This window comes from Culex pipiens, chromosome 3 (assembly GCF_016801865.2).
Source record: "Culex pipiens pallens isolate TS chromosome 3, TS_CPP_V2, whole genome shotgun sequence".
Lineage (NCBI taxonomy): Eukaryota > Metazoa > Arthropoda > Insecta > Diptera > Culicidae > Culex > Culex pipiens.
The window spans coordinates 112,040,156-112,056,557 of record NC_068939.1 but is presented as its reverse complement, the minus strand read 5'-3'; the positions used below and the strand labels follow the sequence as shown (position 1 = coordinate 112,056,557).

Here is a 16,402-nt window from a genome sequence, read left to right as displayed (position 1 = left end):
CCTTCCAAACACCTGCTGTCCCTCTCCAGCGTCAGGTGACGACGATGGCGGCCGCGAATGAGCTCTCGCTGGCTGTGCCAAAGGTGTCATTTGCCATGGTACAAATTCATTTACACAGTAAATTGCATTATCCAGCTCCATGCATAGAAATATGAAATTATGAAAATTACCATCCAGCAGAAGAACGCAAAAAAACACCTCAGCACCATGTTCATGCATATGGCTGTTGAGTGCATACACGAACGGGCAGGTGGAGTTGGTCGCTCTTTGCGAGACACTGCCTCGAGGATGATGTGACGTGCGAAAACATATGGTGTAAGTTTATGATTTTTAATTTAAGTTTTTTGTTTGGAAGCGAGCATAGCATTACATCCAGTGAAATTGTCATTTTAAATTTAAATATTTGCTACAACATAGTTTCTACTCTGATTATGTCCTTGCTGAAAAGGTACCGTAAACCGGGGTGACTTTGATAGGATTTCAATTTGTTTTTAGAATATTTTCCAACAGGTAAGGTTTTTCTCAAGATTATGATTTTTAAAACATGTACTGGGGTAGGCCACACAATTTCCATGCACTATTTCGGAATAAAAGTTTTTTCAATAATGTTTAGAAAAATAGTTGCGTTAAAAATTCTTAATTATAATTCCGGGGTGACTTTGATAGCCATAGTTTTTCTTGTTAAAATCATATTTAAGATGTTCAAACTTTATTTGTACGCTAAATGTACCATCACTAATGTAGCTTATAAAGTTTGTAAGAAAAAAATCAATGTTTATATTTTGTTAACTAAGTGAATAAGCTTTTTAGCAAAATACATATAAATTTTAGATAAAATTGTTGAAAATCGGAATTTTGCCTGAAATTTGTTAAAACTAGTTTTGTTTATAAAATTATCAATTTATATCGCATTTTATATTAAATTTGAAGCACGAATCATAAGTTTTCACATTTAACATGGAATTTGTTCAACTGAAATTGCCTATAAATTTGAAGATGTTTTTTAATTGTGTTTCAAAAACACATATTATTTATTATTTACAAACTTATTTAACCTTCTCCTAGTGGAATTGTCCAAAAAATCCGAAAATGCATTCCGTTTTCCGATTAAAAATCATGTTCTTTGAGAAAATCATGACACTTTGAGAAGTTTAAAATAATGACTTTCATCAACATTTTCTTAACTATAGTTAACTAACTTTTTAAACTTGTCAAAATTTTATAAAAAGTTCTTCTTGAGGTTCTTTGAACACTTCTCTACCACGGTCAGTATGTTTCTAAACCATTCCTTACGTATTTTAACTGTACTTTTCATTTTGCGGAAAAGTCGCAAACCTATCAAAGTCACCCCGGCTATCAAAGTCACCCCGTTTTATGGTAGTCAAAATAACACAACATTGCACCTTAAAAAAATGTTCTTAGACGTCTCTTAAAAACAACACAAATAATAAAAAAAAAACTCAAGACTTAAAATGTTCTATAAATTTGGTATGGAGTTGTGTCTAAAAAAAGTGTTTTTTTGCTGCATTATCTTTATTTCTCAAATACCAAATACAAGCTATCAGAACAAGCCCAAAACTCTATTCGGTGGCGCTGCTGGACGAGACTGACCGCCAAGAAGTCCAGTGAGTCCACCCACGACCTTGCCAAGCCCGCCAAGCCCATCGCCCAGAAACTTGCACGATATGGATTTCAATGCCTCCAGTTGGGCTCCCCAAATGGACAGCTGGCAGAATCTGTAAAACACAATTATGCACTAGTGGTAATTGAACATGGGGTTCGACCTACCTAAAGTCATTTTCCAACGAAACCTGCTCCCCAATCCGGATGTACGGCGTCCCCTTGCTGGAAAACTGCTTGAACAAACTGTCGTCCCTGGGATTGCTCGCGTTCATGTGGGCAAACTTGGCAATAAACGTGGCGAACGCCTTCCTGGCGTTGATGTCTCGTTTGGACTTTACTGACGCCTTTTCAATAAGATTCCCGTGCACGTCATGGCTGTCAAACAGAATCCCAAGCTCGTCTCCGTGAGCGACAGCGCCCTTCTGTTTGGCAGAACTCGTTTTGGAAACCAGCGGAAGACCCGCGAGGAAGTCACTTCCTTTGGTGGATTCCGACCGGTGCTCGAAGCTGTAGAAGAACGACTTCGAAGACTTGCTCCACGACTGTGCGGTTACGATGGCCGGGAGGTTGAACACTGCGTCTGTGGTAGCTTCCACGAGCTTGTCGAAAATCTGCGTTACATTCCACGATTTTGGTATTTCCAAATATTTCGACAGGTCCAGAACACCTCCAAGAGAGTCCACCAAATTTATGGATTTGTTAAGGTTAAGGAATCCGTCTAGGCCAACTTTTTTGCTGGTGGTTTGGAGGAAATTTGTAACAGAGTTGAACGAAGACTCAATTTCTTTGACATCGATACCGTTGGCAGTTTCATCCTTGGTTACACCTATCAGTAGGGGAATTTTGGGAAAATCTCCTTCCTTCATGGTCACCTCCGGCGTCGAAGTTAGTACTCCCAACAATCCACGGCCGTCATCTTTCTGCTCAACTGCCGGATTCATGCCTACGTTACCAGTCAACGCTTTGATAGCGTTCTTACCACTCAAACGAGCCACTTGCAGGTCGCTATCAACTTTGATAAGCTCTTCGACGGTTTTTCCCCGCATGCACTTGACAATCTCAGTTTCGTTTCCAGCCGAGCAGCCATGATTTGAGACGATCTCGTTGAGTGATGTGACCGGTTCTTGGTCGTACGAGTTCGGCTGTAGCGAAGAACCGGACATGGCCACAACTCCGCTGATGGAACTGCGTGACATGCTGGCAGATGACAGAATCATGGCCGCTGTAGCTCCGGAGCCATGTCCAATGACCTTAATCTGGGTGGGATCTCCGCCGAACCACGAGACGTAATCTTTGACCCAGCGAACTGCACTAGCCATATCCAGCAGGGCAAGATTTCCGGAAAAGTCGCGACTGCCATCACCAATTACGCCAAATGATCCTAAACGATACTGAATCGGAATGAATATGACACCATTTTCGGTTAACGGTTCCGCGCCGTACTGGGCGGCCGACCCGTACCGGTAGCCTCCACCGTGGATCCAAACCACCACCGGCAGCCCCGTTGTCTCGTCTGGCATCTGGGGCGTGAAGATGTTGAGCAATAAACAGTCCTCGTTTCCAATTACTTTATACGGGTTGTTTGGCTCCGGCTGCGGACACGGTGGCCCGTTATTGATCGCATCAACGTCGCCGGCGAGTCTTTTAAAACGTGGCCTCTGAAAGCGATACTCCCCGACGGGGGCGTCCGCATAACGAATCCCTCGGAAGGCGTACAGCCCCGTCTGACGGTTCCGCGTGCCCTCCACCCGGGCTGATTTGCCAACGTGGCGTACAAATACTACCGGATCGTCCACCGGGGGTGGCGCCGCCTGTGACCCTCCGACGATGGCCTCACTGCGCTTTATGACCGTCAGCAGCAGCAATAAACCGACCGAAATAATCAACCAACGACCACGCCACATGGTCCTGACCTGTGCTCCGTTCCGTTCCTGTTAATCAAGGATCTGTTTGACCTTAACTGGCGTGTGACTGCACTCCGAGAGGTCGCAACTTTGTCTCCGGTCGCGGCGACACTGGCCGTAAAACTGCGTATACATATAAATACATAGTAAATTTTTGCTAAATTTGCACTCTTATCAACATTTTATAGCGGATATGATAGCCCTTGGTGGATATCGTAAACTGACCCATTTTGCACTGGGTTTGTGTTTGCTGTTTTATCGTAATGTTGAGTTTTTTTTTCCTCTTCAGCTTGTGCTTGACCAGCGAACATAATTTCTTGGAATAAATTTTGACTTCTCCGTATTGCGTACATAGGGGAAATATACCCATTTTAAGCCTAATAAGCGGTCGTGTTTGAATGATGCTGGATAATCTGGAGTGTTCCTTGAAATTCACTAAAACCAAGTACACCAACGAGTAGAGCAACTTTTTGTGAACATTTCTGTTGATTTTCATTTTTATCAAAAGTTATACTATTCCTTTTACAAGCATTTAAAAAAAATATTTCCCAAATGCATTCTAATCAGTCGAGTGCATTGGGCCACGCCCATCTTCCTATTTCCAGCTAAGTTCTTTTTTTTTCTTCCAACGCTCTTTTGGGTCTGCTTCGTGCTGCCAAAATTGATGGAATTTTAAGCGAACACTCACGAAAAGTAGCATTTATAGAGAATATTTCCTGGCATCACTGGCTCACTCCACAGGCGCTGCTGGTGGTGTTGGTGGCCACCCTTTGTTCTTTATTTGCCTTCGCTTCTCGCTCGGTTTTCTTCAGCCTTCGATTGGAATGGGTAGTCAAAATTGAAACGTCAAAAGACCTGGTGCGTTTGTTTTTTTGATGGCGCTTGCTAATTATTTACATTTTTTGGGATTATTTTTCAAGTGAGTGACTAACTAATGTGCAAAAAAACACGTTGCCGGTAGTTGGAAGCAATTTTACATCTTAAACGCTTTGAAATCGTTAGCGCAAGTGAAAAGATATTGATAGCGGCTTTCGTTAAGCAGTTAACCTCTCATCTTGCGTGTGGATGTGTGTGCCACCATAATGATGAGAAATGGTCTCGCAAAATAGAAATTATGATCAAAAGTGCATTAAATTTGATCTTTTTGGCGAGTAAGTAGGGGAAATATACCCTTTCTAATCAAACACCTATCTTCGTCATATGGAGAGTTTGATGCTCGATTGAAGCTCCAAAAATACTATTTAGACTGTAAACTTACCAGCAACAGCACCGCCTCGAGTAAGCACGCAAATTTATGCCACTTACTGGCCAAAAAGATCAAATTTAATGCACTTTTGATCATAATTTCTATTTTGCGAGACCATTTCTCATCATTTTTGTGGCACACACATCCACACGCAAGATCAGAGGTTAACTGCTTAACGAAAGTCGCCATCAATATCATTTCGCTTGCGCTAACGATTTCAAAGCGCTTAAGATATAAAATTGCTTCCAACTACCGGCAACATGTTTCTTTGACCGTTACTTAGTCACTCACTTGAAAAATAATCCCGAAACATGTAAATAATTAGCAAGCGCCATAAAAAAAACAAACGCGCCAAGTCTTTTGACGTTTCAATCTTGATGACCCATTCCAAGCGAAGCCTGAAGAAAACCGAGCGAGAGGCAAAGGCAAATAATGAACAAAGGGTGGCCACCAACACCACCAGCAGCGCTTGTGGTGTTGCCAGGAAACTTTCTCTATAAATGCTACTTTTCGTGAGTGTTCGCTCAAAATTTCATGAATTTTGGCAGCACGAAGCAGACCCAAACGAACGTTGGAAGAAAAAAAGAACTAAGCTGAAAATAGAAAAATGGGCGTGGCCCAATGCACACGACTGATTAGAATGCGTTTTTGAAATATTTTTTAAAATGCTTGTAAAAGAAATAGCATAACTTTTAATAAAAGTGAAAATAAACAGAAATGTTCACAAAAAGTTGCTCTACTCGTTGGTGTACTTGGTTTTACTGAATTTCAAGGAACACTCCAGATTATCCAACATCATTCAAACAAGACCGCTTATTAGGCTTAAAATGGGTTTATTTCCCCTAGCATACATTTGCGTGCTCACTCGAGGCGGTGCTGTTGCTGGTAAGTTCATAGCCTAAATTGTATTTTTGGAGCTTTAATTGAGCATCAAACTCTCCATATGACGAAGATAGGTGTTTGATTAGAAAGGGTATATTTCCCCTATCTAAATTACATGCATTTGACAAACAAATTTGGGTCGTTTCACTTTAATATTATTCTCGCCGAACAATGTTCATTTTTTAAGGTATTCTAAGCATTTCACGATATTCTACAAAGCTCTCCTCAGACAATAATCAATCAACTCTTGAAAATCGTCGCTGTCGTGCTAACTTGTCGTATATCGAATTTGGGCCAAATTGAGTTAAAAACGCCATTTTGTGCAGCTCAAAATGCCTCACCTTTTGACCTTCACAGATCCCCAAAATTCGATTTCAATCCTGAGATATTGAATAAAAACCGAAAAAATTTGCATTTTTGTCACTTTTCATATGAAAAAAGTTTCAATCTTGTCGTGCCATCTTGACACAACCTGAAAGTTGATTTAAGTGCGACAACTGGCCAAAGGGATTTCAGGTCAGAACGCGTTTGACACAGCTCGAAACATTTTTACCGTAAACATTTTTAATTATAACTCGGGACTCCAGCGACCAAACTTCAGGACAATGTACATATTGGTCAACCAAACAAATCGTGATTGGTACACCGCGTGCTCTCGTTTTTGTTTATTCAAGGTCAAACATTAAAACACGTTTTTCTCGGAACGCCAAAAAGCGATGTACGACAAATTAGCACGACAGCGTCGAAATGAGATCATTTAGTTGGGTTTTGTGATTTCGACGTTGTTGTGCTATCTTGTCGCACGTCGCTTTTTGACGCTCCAAGAAACACGCGTTTTGATGTTTGAGCATGAATAAACAAAAAAGAGAACGCAATGTAAACAATAACAAACATTGCTGGACGTTTACATGTGTCAAACGCGTTATGACCGGAAATCGCTTTGGCCAGTTGTAAGTGTGTCACGACAAGAATGAAACTTCTTTTATAGCCAAGTAGGCCGCGGGTAATCGGCTTCCCTCCCACTAACATTTACACACAAGATGTAGTTACTCTTAGTTTTAAGAAAAATGTAAGCCTGTCCTCACCAGGTCCCAGTACCGAAAAGGACCTAATAAAAATAATTTTATGAAAAAAAAAACTTCTTTCATATCCAGATTTTTTTTTTTTTTTTTAAGGGACCTTTAAGCTATTGACTATCATATGTTTATTGGACCTTTTAAAAAAAACTCTAGGTATGAAGAGTGACAACAATGCACGAAGTTTGTTCGGTTTTTATTGCATATCTAAGGATTGAAATCGAATTTTGGGGATCTGTGAAAGTCAAAAGGTGAGGCATTGAGAGCTGCATTAAATGGCGTTCCTAGCTCTCTTGGTCCAAAATACACGTGCGACAAGATAGCACGACAACGACGATCTATCGTAAAATGTTGTCTTGTGAATTTATTTTTGTTTATTTTTTGCATTATAATAAGAAATGGGTTTCAATGTGTTTTTTTAACCGTTTTATATAAACATTACAATAGGGCCAATTGAAACCCAATTGACAAAAAAATTTGACCCGTTTCGCTTTAATGTTATTCTTACAAAACTAAAATCATTATTTAAAGGAATGAGTTCGAATTGTTTCATAATATTCTACAAAACATGAAATCGTAGATTGTGTTTTCTCTTTTGGGGCAATTACTGTCAATGATCGTTCTGAATTCAGGGTCTAGAAATAGTAAATTAAAAATCAGGCACCAAAATAAAAACATAGTTTAGCTAAAGAGATTTTGAAATTTTAATGCTTTATGTTGAGGTTTTAAGTGAAATTGATAACCGGGACCCGTGGTGTAGGGATAAGCGTGATTGCCTCTCACCCAGTCGGCCTGGGTTCGATCCCAGAGTGTCCCGGTGGCATTTTTCGAGACGAGATTTGTCTGATCACGCCTTCCGCCGGATGGGCAAGTAAATGTTGACCCCGGTCTAACCTAGAGGTTAGGTCGTTAGCTCAGTCCATGTGTAGGAGTCGTCTCCCTGGGTCCTGCCTCGGTGGAATCGTCACCCAAACGGCGGTCGCATGATTGTGATGCATGGCGGCATGAAAGAATATCAGAATCTGCATGAAAACTGTCCTCGTGAATTTTTTGCGATATAGGGGTATGACATTTTTGCCCGTTACCGACAATTATCGACATTACCGACGGCTTTTTAGTTGTATTTTACAAAAAAAACCCTTAACAGAACGAGGATAGAACCACCAACTTCTAGGTTATAGATCCGACACGCTACCACCGCGCCATGGACGCTTGGTGAAATGAGAGTGAAAGAGCACCAACATATTCTTCTCTTTGGAGTGTTGCTCGGGGACGGGCCAGCATTATATGTGTTAGGGAGAACTGCAGATCACTGAAATGTTTACACGCGGGCAAAAATGATCTACGGGCTTGCTGCAAAAAATGTTATAAAATGTGACAATTTTTGCAGGAAATCCACTGTTGCAGATTTTGAGTTATATTTTTCCTTTGGGAGTAGGTAGGCAGTTGGACTCACAATCCAAAAGTCGTCAGTTCGAATCCCGGGGTGGATGGAAGCTTAGGTGTAAAAAGAGGTTTGCAATTGCCTCAACAATCAAGCCTTCAGACCAGTGTTTCTCAACCGGTGAGGAATTCCCCCCTGGGGGGGAATTTGACCATTTTTGGGGGGGAATGAGTATGTATCATAAATCGAATTTATTTAAACATGTATGCAAAAAAAAATCTTATCTGATGCTTTCTTTGTAAATTTCATGTTTACAAATAAATTTCAACGTTATTCAAATTATTTTTGTAAATTTTCACAGTTTCTAACAAGTTTAACTTGAGTTTACGGCATTTTTCCAAAATTGACAAATAAATTTTATTTTTTTAAGCGGTCAATTTCAATTCTGAAAGTTATAACATGGGTTAATGCTTAAGTGGTTCTTGATATACTAAAACAGATTTGCTTTAAATAATTCTCGATATTTTTTATTCCAAAAAAAACACCAGATGTTATTTGGGTTTTTGAAAAAGATTTTTCAAAAGAAATTGTTTTGTTTCTTATTGAATTGAACATTGAGAATTTTTGTAAGGTTTTGCTGAATACTGTATTGAATATCAAAAGTTAAAAGAAATAATTGTTTTAGCATTCTTTCAACTGGAATGTTTCTTTTTGTTAAATTTTCATGGCATTAAACATTATAAGTGCAACAAAAAGGTTATGCAAAATAAATAATTAATTTGTGTATGAAATTATGCAATACTTTAGAAAATTTCTCATTACATGATTTGTTTATTCTCAGTAAGAAAATTTGATTTGTTTCATCAAATTTTGATATTCATGCATTGATACCAACAAGTTCAACATCAGTGGTGGGAGGTAGGAGGGGGGGGGGAATGAGGCTCTTGAAAATTAGTCAAGGGGGGAATGGAACGAAAAAGGTTGAGCAACACTGCTTCAGACACATAGCTTCGAGTAGGAATCTCGCAATCGAGAACGCCAAAAACAATGCTGTGGTGCGAATATTTTGATTTGATTTTTTAATTTTTATGCCAAATTTTGAAATTTGCCAAGCAATTGTTGAAGTGACAGGCGCCTAAACATTTACTAAAAATTACTACAAAATTATATTTTGAATGTTATGAGTGATTAGGCACCAAAATAACTACTTAAAACATAATTTGGCTAGAGAGATTTTGAAATTTGAATGCATTTGTTGAGGTTTTAGGCGAAATTGATAGTATATGGTTGGAAATTTAATATAATTTCGTAAAGAAGAGGTTTAATTAAAGTTTGTACTTTGTTCTAGCACCCACTCGTACGTTCGTCACATATTCTTGCTATGGTTTGGAAATGTTTACGGTAGACTAACCAAGATTAAGATTGACTTGCATATTGCAGATCTTTGTCGTACTCTTGCGAAGGAAAAATCCAATATCCTTCGTAGTCAAATGCATGAATTCCTCCAAGATGATGACTCAACCAATTCCGGTGTTGCCTCTAGGCGGACCCATACACCTCGGGTTCTGCTCCTTGGTTCATGTCTGTCTATCACATGTCGGCATGTGTCAATTGTGGTTTCATATGATGCATTTCGAAAGCTCTCTCACCCGCAATGAAAGATTCATGGTGGAAGCTTCCGGAAAATATACACGATGGAATGTCGTTGGCTTTTGCTGCGAGTCACTTTCTTCTCCTTTGGACGGATTTCAATCTTTCTTATAGCATTTCCTCTTTCTTTCTTCCTCTCTCTCTCTCTATCTTTTGCTCCTGGCAGATCGATCTGAAGCATAAAAATCAACTCAACAACTCCGACAACATGGTAAAGATTGGAATCGACCTACGTGAGTACTACCCGAGCGTGGAGTGGGACATCCTGGGGGTGCCGGCGGAACGCCACGAGAAATACTATCCGTGTTGTGCAGAACCCTACCCCGGTAAGTAATCGAATTTCGCCAAGCGTGTAGCATTTTGCCCTTTTTTCCCGCCGAGTGTAGCAGAGAGGAGCTTTTCATGTGAAAACGTGCACCAGTGCGGAACGGAACTTTGGGTGACAAAAACTGCTCTAGCTCTATCCCCCGGAGACGCATTCTTCCACTGCATCAAATTCACATGTCTCGCCTTTGTATGAGGGGCTAGGGTTAGGCTGGAGGGAGTATGACTTTGGCAAAAGTTTACCAAAAGCTGGCACTTAATGATACAAACTGCTGGAATGTTAAAGAAAACAGGGGGAAGAGTCTTGATCGTGCTTTCATAAACTTTTGCTGTTATCATGAAAATAGTCGTTTTTTACATGACTCTCAATGAGTTATGAGTCAAAACCGGTAAATTTTGTGGGCATTTCTGAGCTATTTGGATTTTAAAATTTACTTATGTTTATTTCGTTTGTTATGAGAAACTCACGTTGATATCATTTTGCAAATACTTTTAGCTGCCCTAACTAGCTCTAAAAACTAGTACTCTCACTACCCTAACGTCATTTTGCGTCCTGCCTTTGCCATGTCCCTACATGCTGTGCTACAATATCGGAAATCTCCCTTCCATTGCAGACATTTTCTTCAACATCACATTAAGGCGAAAGACACTGTTCTACACCGTCAACCTGATAATACCCTGCGTTGGCATCTCGTACCTCTCGGTGCTGGTGTTCTACCTGCCCGCCGATTCCGGCGAAAAAATTGCATTATGCATCAGCATTCTCCTATCGCAGACGATGTTCTTCCTGCTGATATCGGAAATCATCCCGTCGACGTCGCTGGCACTGCCCCTGCTCGGCAAGTACCTGCTGTTTACCATGATCCTGGTCGGGCTGAGCGTCGTGATCACCATTATTATCCTCAACATACACTATCGCAAGCCGAGCACTCACAAGATGGCACCGTGGGTCCGGAAGTTCTTTATACTGCGTCTGCCGAAACTGCTCCTGATGCGGGTGCCAAACGATTTGCTCAAGGTGAGTGTTTTCTTTTCTTCTTTCCAGCCTTGATGTGATGCTCTTCGTACTTTTTCATTGCAAATGCATAACACGACCCTGCCTGCCGGTGACCGGCTGGTGCATTCCTTGATAGTCTCCACCCCCACCCCCCGCTTTCCGGATGTGCTGCCGTTGCCAGAAACGGATGACGCCAGTTGGTCTTCCACCGCAGCTCAACCCTCCAGTAGTGGTCGAGGAGGCAGGGGCAGGTGTTCAAATGGCACTTGATGCAATTTGCAACTGTGTTTTGCTAGCTTTTCGGATGCCCTCTTGAGAAGAAGCAGCAACAGCAGCACATATCCGATATTTAGGTGCTTCGTGGCACATTTGGACACATTAATGGTGCCATCAGTTTTGCCTCCCTTCGCTTTAATTGAGGGAGTAATTTGGGAAATCGTGATAAATGCATTGCATGCACGCTTCATGAATAGGAAATCAACTCACTTAGTGTGTGCGGTTTGGTCATCGTACGGTTGGGAGACACCTCAGGTTATTTGGGATTGAGGGTTTCTTTTGGTTTGAGTTTTCTAATTCCAATGTGCTGGAAGGGTGACAACAAGGTTGAGATTAACGATCAAGCAACCTAACACTAGATAGCATTACTTCATGTGCACGTATGCATGTAGTTTTGGGCATCTGTTTAAGTAATCCTTTTTGAAATTATATAATTTGGCTTAAATTTAAAAAAAATGTACAACTTACAACAAACAATACTTGTTCTGGCAAACAATGAACTACTACACATTAAATAAAAAAAATGTAAATTTGGAAGGTGTAATTATGCAAGGTTGAATATGACCTCTTTTATGATGCAATTTTACCTCAATTTAGACTGAAAAAGTGACATTACACTAGCAAAGTAGTAAAATTACACATTTTCAGACGTAAAATTACACATTTAATTTTTTTTTTTACTGTGTACGTTTTGCTTTTATAAATTTAATTGAGCTACAGAGACGATTCGATAATTCGATACCCCGGTAATTCGAATTAAAAATAATTCAGTTGTCAGTCGTTCGAATTACCGAATTACTAATATAGTTCCTTTCGATTAAGCGAATCCGCTCTGTATTAAACGATTATACTTGCAGCATGTTTGTTTATAAATGCACCGTCCCGTCAGCAGGGGTGATATTGGGTATGGGTAGGGCCAGTTTCATTTCATTTAATTTCATTTATTTCGTTGTTTAAGCATTGCTTTTTTAAGCTGCGATGTGGACTACCTTTCAACAGCTGATTAATTCAAAGTCGGGAACAGAGTTTACGGGTGCTTATCACCCAAACGGCGATCGCATGATTGTGATGCATGGCGGCATGAAAGTATATCAGAATCTGCATGAAATCTGTCCTCATGCATTTTTTGCGATATAGGGGTATGACATTTTTGCCCGTTACCGACAATTATCGACATTACCGACGTCTGTTTGGTTGTATTACACAAAAAAAACCTTAACAGAACGAGGATTGAACCATCAACTTCTTGGTTGTTGATCGGACACGCTACCAACGCGCCATGGACGCTTGATGTATTGAGAGGGACAGAGCACCAACATATTCTTTTCTCTGAAGTGTTGCTCGGGGACGCGCCAGCATAATATGTGTTGGTGAGAACTGCAGATCGCTGACATGTTTACACGCAGGCAAAAATGAGCTATGAGACTGCTGCAAAAACTGTTATAAAATGTAACATTTTCTGCAGCAAATCCAATGTTGCAGAATGGAGTAATTACAAAATAATATTCGAAATAGGGGAATAGCTAGTGATTTTTCGCGATTTCACGGAAGCCGCATAATCCGTGAAAATTGCCATTGGCCGTGAAATCTGGTAAACCCCGTGAAATACCGCGAAATTCATCAATTTATCCTAATTGCATTAAAGTGGATTTATTAATTGAAACTAACCACAAGACAAAAAAAAACTAAACAATATTAAGCGAAACTTTGCCTAAAATTTTTCGAAATAATCAAATATGTATTTTGTTGAAACCATGAAAACAGTCAAAATTTTCTTTTACTGGTTTTACTTTGAGTCTTAGTTTTGAGAGATTTCAGCAAATTCTTTTGTTTAATTTGGTATAGGTGAATCGTAAATTCAAATGTTGAACATTTTGGAAAAAAAAATCACAAAATTTATCTCATGCAAGAATCTTAGTATCTTAAACTATTTCTAACTCTTAAAGTAACTTTCCTCTGTACATAAAATTCAAAAAAAATACATTTTGGCATTTATTTCAAGCAAATTTTAGAATACCGTGAAATTGTCTTGAAATTTTAATGTTGGCTTGCCGCGAAATTCAATTTTTGTACCGTGAAAAATCACTAGCCCTAGGTATGGGGGTGAGATTGGGTCATATAGAAATGCTAAATTTAGTATGATGCAATCTTCAATCCAACATATTCGGAATTCATGAAAAGTTGAGATAAGTTTTCAATATTTGTCCATGGAATCCATGGGAGATTTAAAACGTAGTTTTGACTTTTATTTATTTTTGTTATTTTATCAACGTCGTGTTCCCCGGACAATTTAACATCAAAATCAATGAAAACGTCAGGGTAATCCAAACTATTACCGAGGAACAGCCCTCCGAAGACATTGGATTTCCTTTGCAAAACTGGTTGCGCCTTGTGCCAGTGCTTTGTCCAGGAATCCAAAGTATCTTTGGAAGATTGTTTGTCGGAAATGGTTAGACTCCCCCAAGGGTTTCTTGAATGCTAATGCTAATGTGTATGGGGACATCAATTGAACTTAAAGAACCATGTGTCTCCATAAAACTAAGTTTTCATGTAGTTTTGCTGGATACACATGCCTTAAGGCTTTGGGCTTTGTTGATGTACCTAAACACCAGCTTTTTTAACCCGTATCTAAGAATCATATAAATGTTTGAATGAGATATAAATTGATGTCATCAAGATGAACAACAATCTTTAAATCATGCATTTAATTTGTAAAGTATTCTATGTCGTCAGCTGTGTGCTATCTTGTGACATAGACCATTTTGGTCGAAAATGAGTTAATGAAGACGTTTTGCTATACTTAACAAACACTACAAGATGCTTTAACCCGATTTTGGAAACTCGTTTCCGTTTCCCGGATATCGCAATACACACTTGTGACATAGACCATTTTATCGTCAAAATGATCGTTATTGTGACACGTCATACATGTTGATGGAAAATGTGGAAAAAATTTCTTGTTTTTCACAAATTTATGTTGATACACATTTTCTGAAGGCAATGCAATCTTTTGTTTTTGAAAATAAACTGATTAAGTCGGTTAAACTATTGATTTAAGCCTATTTTAGTTTGTATGGGAATTCTGTGCACACTTGTGGCACGTAGTACAATTTTACTTTCGAAACACACTTGTGACACGTGCTTTTCAGATTTTTGATTACATAATTTGCTGTATCTTTTAACTGGTGTAACCAAATTAGTTGAAACTTGGAGCGTTTGTTAAGCGATAGTATACGAACCGATTGCTTCAAAAAGTTTGACTCTACCGTTCATAGTTTTGGAAATATTTATCATCAAACATTAAAATTCGATTTTCTCGAATAGTACTAAATGGTCGTTGTCACAAGATAGCACACAGTTGACGATGTTGCGATACAGTTCCATAAGGTGTATTTTTGGCAGTGGGTATTGAAGAACATTTTGTGAATATTCATACGATACATATCTCGAATTATATATAGTTTTGAACAAACTTGCAACTGCATAAAGTTGGAGCTTAATGAATACATTGTACATGCCTGCAAAGAACCCGTTCTTCGAGCTTGGCAAAAGTTTTAGCATTGAAAGTTTAGCAAATGAAAAATCGTTCGAAGGGCAGCTCCTAAGGCAAAGGCTTAACCACAACTCTCCCCACCATCTCTTTCTGACTCTGTATCTCGCACTCTTCTACTCTGTATAATTTATGTGGCAGGAATTGGCAGCCAACAAGATAAATTACGGAATCAAGATCAGCAAGAGCAAGTTTGGCGCAGCGCTCGCAGCCCACTCCCAGATGCAGCAGAACTCGGGCGGCTCCAGCCCGGACTCGATCCGGCACATGCAGGGTCGGCCGGGCGGGTGCAACGGACTCCACTCGACGACCGCCACCAATAGGTTAGTACTCTTGTGTCACTGTGTGTGTGTGTTTGGTGTGGTTCAGGTTGTGTGTTTTGGGGTTAAAAAGCCTTGAACCTTTGAATGCCTAACCCCTACACCGTACCGTGTGTTCATATATGTAGTTCATTTAATGTATAGCAAGCTCTCTTTATGGAATGAGATTTGGTTTCTTTTTTTTTTCGTTTCTTAATTCTCAAAATCCCTTCCCAGATTCAGCGGACTCGTCGGAGCCCTCGGAGGTGGCCTGAGCAGCCTCGGAGGCTACAACGGGCTGCCGTCGGTGATGTCTGGCCTGGACGAATCGCTAAGCGACGTGGCGCCTCGGAAGAAATACCCATTCGAGCTGGAAAAGGCCATTCATAACGTTATGTTTATACAGCACCATATGCAACGCCAGGACGAGTTTAATGCGGTAAGTATTGCTCGCTGCTCCGTTCTGAGGGCCTGTTTTCTTCATCCGCTTTTGCTTCTTTTATATGGAGCAAAAAAAAAGGAATACATAAATGAAAGAAATCTTTCGGCTGCCAGTGTCAGTACCGGACCCTTTCATTCAGCAGCACCATACAGTGAGACTGTTTGCCAACTCAATCAAAGCCAAAACGCCTGCCCGAGCTCGGCAACCATTCCACCTTCACCACCACCACCCACTTTGAGTTGGCTGTTCATGTTCACTCGTTTTGAACCAGAGTCGTATCTGGAACATTGTAAGAATGTAGCATTTTTTTTTTTTTTGTGAGGTGTCCTACAATTTTGTGGAAGACACCAAATTGATCTGAAAACGATATCGATATAGATTTTGAAACAATTACATACTATTGTTCTGGCATCTATCCTACAATTGTATGGAGACTTGTAACCAATGCAAAATTACTTCGTTGGTCATAGGTCCCTACAAAAGTTTCGTCAAATAAAATTTCTAATGTTCTTTATTCTGAAAAAAATTTAGGTCAGCGACATCGTATTTGACGAATCAGTCAAATAAGAGTAAATTGCTCGTTTCGTCGATTTTTTTTTTAAATAGGACATCGCCATCATATCGGTAGCCAACTTATAATTCCATGTCATTTTGGAGTCATATTTTGACCCAAAGATCAACAGAAATCCATTAGCAAAGTAAAATTTTTTCAAGAACTTCGGATAATCGAGTCTGGACCTTATTTATTG

The 16,402-nt window shown here is 39.8% G+C and overlaps 2 protein-coding genes across 2 annotated transcripts in view; one reads left to right on the top strand and one right to left on the bottom strand.

The window, feature by feature from the left end:
* The window catches only part of LOC120425925 (acetylcholine receptor subunit alpha-like 2), a 67,394-nt gene that overhangs the window by 49,350 nt on the left and 1,642 nt on the right, over positions 1–16,402 (top strand). Inside the window, exons 5-8 of the mRNA XM_039590545.2 lie at positions 9,932–10,091; positions 10,704–11,107; positions 15,054–15,235; positions 15,449–15,650. Of these exons, the coding sequence (XP_039446479.1) occupies positions 9,932–10,091; positions 10,704–11,107; positions 15,054–15,235; positions 15,449–15,650 (948 nt within the window). The remainder of the gene's footprint in view (positions 1–9,931; positions 10,092–10,703; positions 11,108–15,053; positions 15,236–15,448; positions 15,651–16,402) is intronic.
* On the bottom strand, positions 1,520–3,660 carry LOC120425924 (carboxylesterase 5A). The gene is made up of 2 exons (XM_039590544.1): positions 1,789–3,660; positions 1,520–1,736 (listed from the first exon to the last, which is right to left on the bottom strand). The coding sequence occupies exons 1-2, from the start codon at positions 3,525–3,527 to the stop codon at positions 1,562–1,564; spliced, it is 1,914 nt and encodes a 637-aa protein (XP_039446478.1). The 5' UTR covers positions 3,528–3,660; the 3' UTR covers positions 1,520–1,561.